Here is a 3,089-nt window from a genome sequence, read left to right as displayed (position 1 = left end):
TGTGGTGGGGCTATAGATGGAACCCATATCCCTATCTTGGCACCGGAGCACCAAGCCGCCGAGTACATAAACCGCAAGGGGTACTTTTCGATAGTGCTGCAAGCTCTGGTGGATCACAAGGGACGTTTCACCAACATCAACGTGGGATGGCCGGGAAAGGTGCATGATGCTCGCATCTTCAGGAACTCTGGTCTGTTTCAAAAGCTGCAGGAAGGGACTTTATTCCCAGACCAGAAAATAACTGTTGGGGATGTTGAAATGCCTATATGTATCCTTGGGGACCCAGCCTACCCCTTAATGCCATGGCTCATGAAGCCATACACAGGCAGCCTGGACAGTGGTCAGGAGCTGTTCAACTACAGGCTGAGCAAGTGCAGAATGGTGGTAGAATGTGCATTTGGACGTTTAAAGGCGCGCTGGCGCAGTTTACTGACTCGCTTAGACCTCAGCGAAACCAATATTCCCACTGTTATTACTGCTTGCTGTGTGCTCCACAATATCTGTGAGAGTAAGGGGGAGACGTTTATGGCGGGGTGGGAGGTTGAGGCAAATCGCCTGGCTGCTGGCTACGCGCAGCCAGACACCAGGGCGGTTAGAAGAGCACAGGAGGGCGCGGTACACATCAGAGAAGCTTTGAAAAACAGTTTCATGACTGGCCAGGCTACGGTGTGAAAGTTCTGTTTGTTTCTCCTTGATGAACCCCCCCACCCCTTGGTTCACTCTACTTCCCTGTAAGCTAACCACCCTCCCCTCCTCCCTTTAATCATTGCTTGCAGAGCCAATAAAGTCATTGCTGCTTCACAGTCATGCATTCGTTATTCATTCATCACACAAATAGGGGGATGACTACCAAGGTATCCCAGGAGGGGTGGTGGAGGAGGGAAGGAAAATGCCACACAGCACTTTAAGCACAGCACTTTAAAAGTTTACAACTTTAAAATTTATTGAATGACAGCCTTCTTTTTTTTGGGCAATCCTCTGTGGTGGAGTGGCTGGTTGGCCGGAGGCCCCCCCACCGCGTTCTTGGGCGTCTGGGTGTGGAGGCTATGGAACTTGGGGAGGAGGGCGGTTGGTTACAGAGGGGCTGCAGTGGCAGTCTGTGCTCCAGCTGCCTTTGCTGCAGCTCAACCATACACTGGAGCATACTGGTTTGGTCCTGCAGCAGCCTCAGCATTGAATCCTGCCTCCTCTCATCACGCTGCCGCCACCTTTGAGCTTCAGCCCTGTCTTCAGCCCGCCACTTACTCTCTTCAGCCCGCCACTTACTCTCTTCAGCCCGCCACCTCTCCTCCCGGTCATTTTGTGCTTTCCTGCACTCTGACATTATTTGCCTCCACGCATTCGTCTGTGCTCTGTCAGTGTGGGAGGACAGCATGAGCTCGGAGAACATTTCATCGCGAGTGCGTTTTTTTTTCTTTCTAAGCTTCACTAGCCTCTGGGAAGGAGAAGATCCTGTGATCATTGAAACACATGCAGCTGGTGGAGAAAAAAAAAGGGACAGCGGTATTTAAAAAGACACATTTTATAAAACAGTCGCTACACTCTTTCAGTGTAAACCTTGCTGTTAACATTACATACATAGCACATGTGCTTTCGTTACAAGGTCGCATTTTGCCTCCTCCCACCGCGTGAACGGATTTTGGTTGAATGCCAGCAAACATACACTGCAATGCTTTGTTCTACAGTGATTCCCCAGTACGTGTTGCTGGCCTGGAGTGGTAAAGTGTCCTACCATGAAGGACGAAATAAGGCTGCCCTCCCCAGAAACCTTTTGCAAAGGCAGAACCGCAAATGCCAGGGCAAAGTAATCCTTTCACATGCTTGCTTTTAAACCATGTATAGCATTTTAAAAGGTACACTCACCAGAGGTCCCTTCTCCGCCTGCTGAGTCCAGGAGGCAGCCTTGGGTGGGTTCAGGGGGTACTGGCTCCAGGTCTAGGGTGAGAAACAGTTCCTGGCTGTCGGGAAAACCGGTTTCTCCGCTTGCTTGCTGTGAGCTATCTACAACCTCCTCCTCATCATCTTCTTCATCCCCAAAACCTACTTCTGTATTGCCTCCATCTCCATTGAAGGAGTCAAACAACACGGCTGGGGTAGTGGTGGCTGAACCCCCTAAAATGGCATGCAGCTCATCATAGAAGCGGCATGTTTGGGGCTCTGACCCGGAGCGGCTGTTCGCCTCTCTGGTTTTCTGGTAGGCTTGCCTCAGCTCCTTCAGTTTCACGCGGCACTGCTTCGGGTCCCTGTTATGGCCTCTGTCCTTCATGCCCTGGGAGATTTTCAGAAAGGTTTTGGCATTTCGAAAACTGGAACGGAGTTCTGATAGCACGGATTCCTCTCCCCAAACAGCGATCAGATCCCGTACCTCCCGTTCAGTCCATGCTGGAGCTCTTTTGCGATTCTGGGACTCCATCATGGTCACCTGTGCTGATGAGCTCTGCATGGTCACCTGCAGCTTGCCACGCTGGCCAAACAGGAAATGAGATTCAAAAGTTCGTGGTTCTTTTCCTGTCTACCTGGCCAGTGCATCTGAGTTGAGAGCGCTGTCCAGAGCGGTCAGAATGGAGCACTCTGGGATAGCTCCCGGAGGCCAATACCATCGAATTGTGTCCACAGTACCCCAAATTCGAGCCGGCAACGTCGATTTAAGCGCTAATCCACTTGTCAGGGGTGGAGTAAGGAAATCGATTTTAAGAGCCCTTTAAGTCGAAATAAAGGGCTTCATTGTGTGGACGGGTGCAGGTTTAAATCAATTTAACGCTGCTAAATTCGACCTAAAGTCCTAGTGTAGACCAGGGCTAAGACTTTAACGGCAATGTAGTCTTGTCCTAAAGATCTGGTATATGTTTCAGTGTTGGGAAAGACATTTTAGTTGTTAAGCTTGCTATTCCCCCTTTAAATTCCATAGACGCTGTTCTAGTTGGAGAAATGGTCTTCCTGTAATTTGTCTAATTCTTTTGTCAGCTACTTTCACTTCTGGCCAATTCTAGCTGATATAAGACCTTCTCTATGCCTTTGCTGGTTCTGGGGAACTGAAACAGGTCAGAATAAAAGAGTTTGAAAAAATGTAGATTTTTTGCAATAATTAT

General features: G+C 49.5%; 1 protein-coding gene across 1 annotated transcript; it reads right to left on the bottom strand.

Moving 5' to 3' along the window:
• Positions 1 to 934: 934 nt before the first annotated feature.
• Positions 935 to 2,791, bottom strand: LOC142073064 (uncharacterized). Its single transcript, XM_075131956.1, has 2 exons — positions 1,864 to 2,791; positions 935 to 1,476 (listed from the first exon to the last, which is right to left on the bottom strand). The coding sequence occupies exons 1-2, from the start codon at positions 2,441 to 2,443 to the stop codon at positions 935 to 937; spliced, it is 1,122 nt and encodes a 373-aa protein (XP_074988057.1). The 5' UTR covers positions 2,444 to 2,791.
• Between the last annotated feature and the right edge of the window lie 298 nt (positions 2,792 to 3,089).

This window comes from Caretta caretta, chromosome 8 (genome assembly GCF_965140235.1).
Source record: "Caretta caretta isolate rCarCar2 chromosome 8, rCarCar1.hap1, whole genome shotgun sequence".
Classification (NCBI taxonomy): Eukaryota; Metazoa; Chordata; order Testudines; family Cheloniidae; genus Caretta; species Caretta caretta.
The sequence above is the reverse complement of the archived record's forward strand: the minus strand, read 5'-3'. Positions and strand labels throughout refer to the sequence as shown.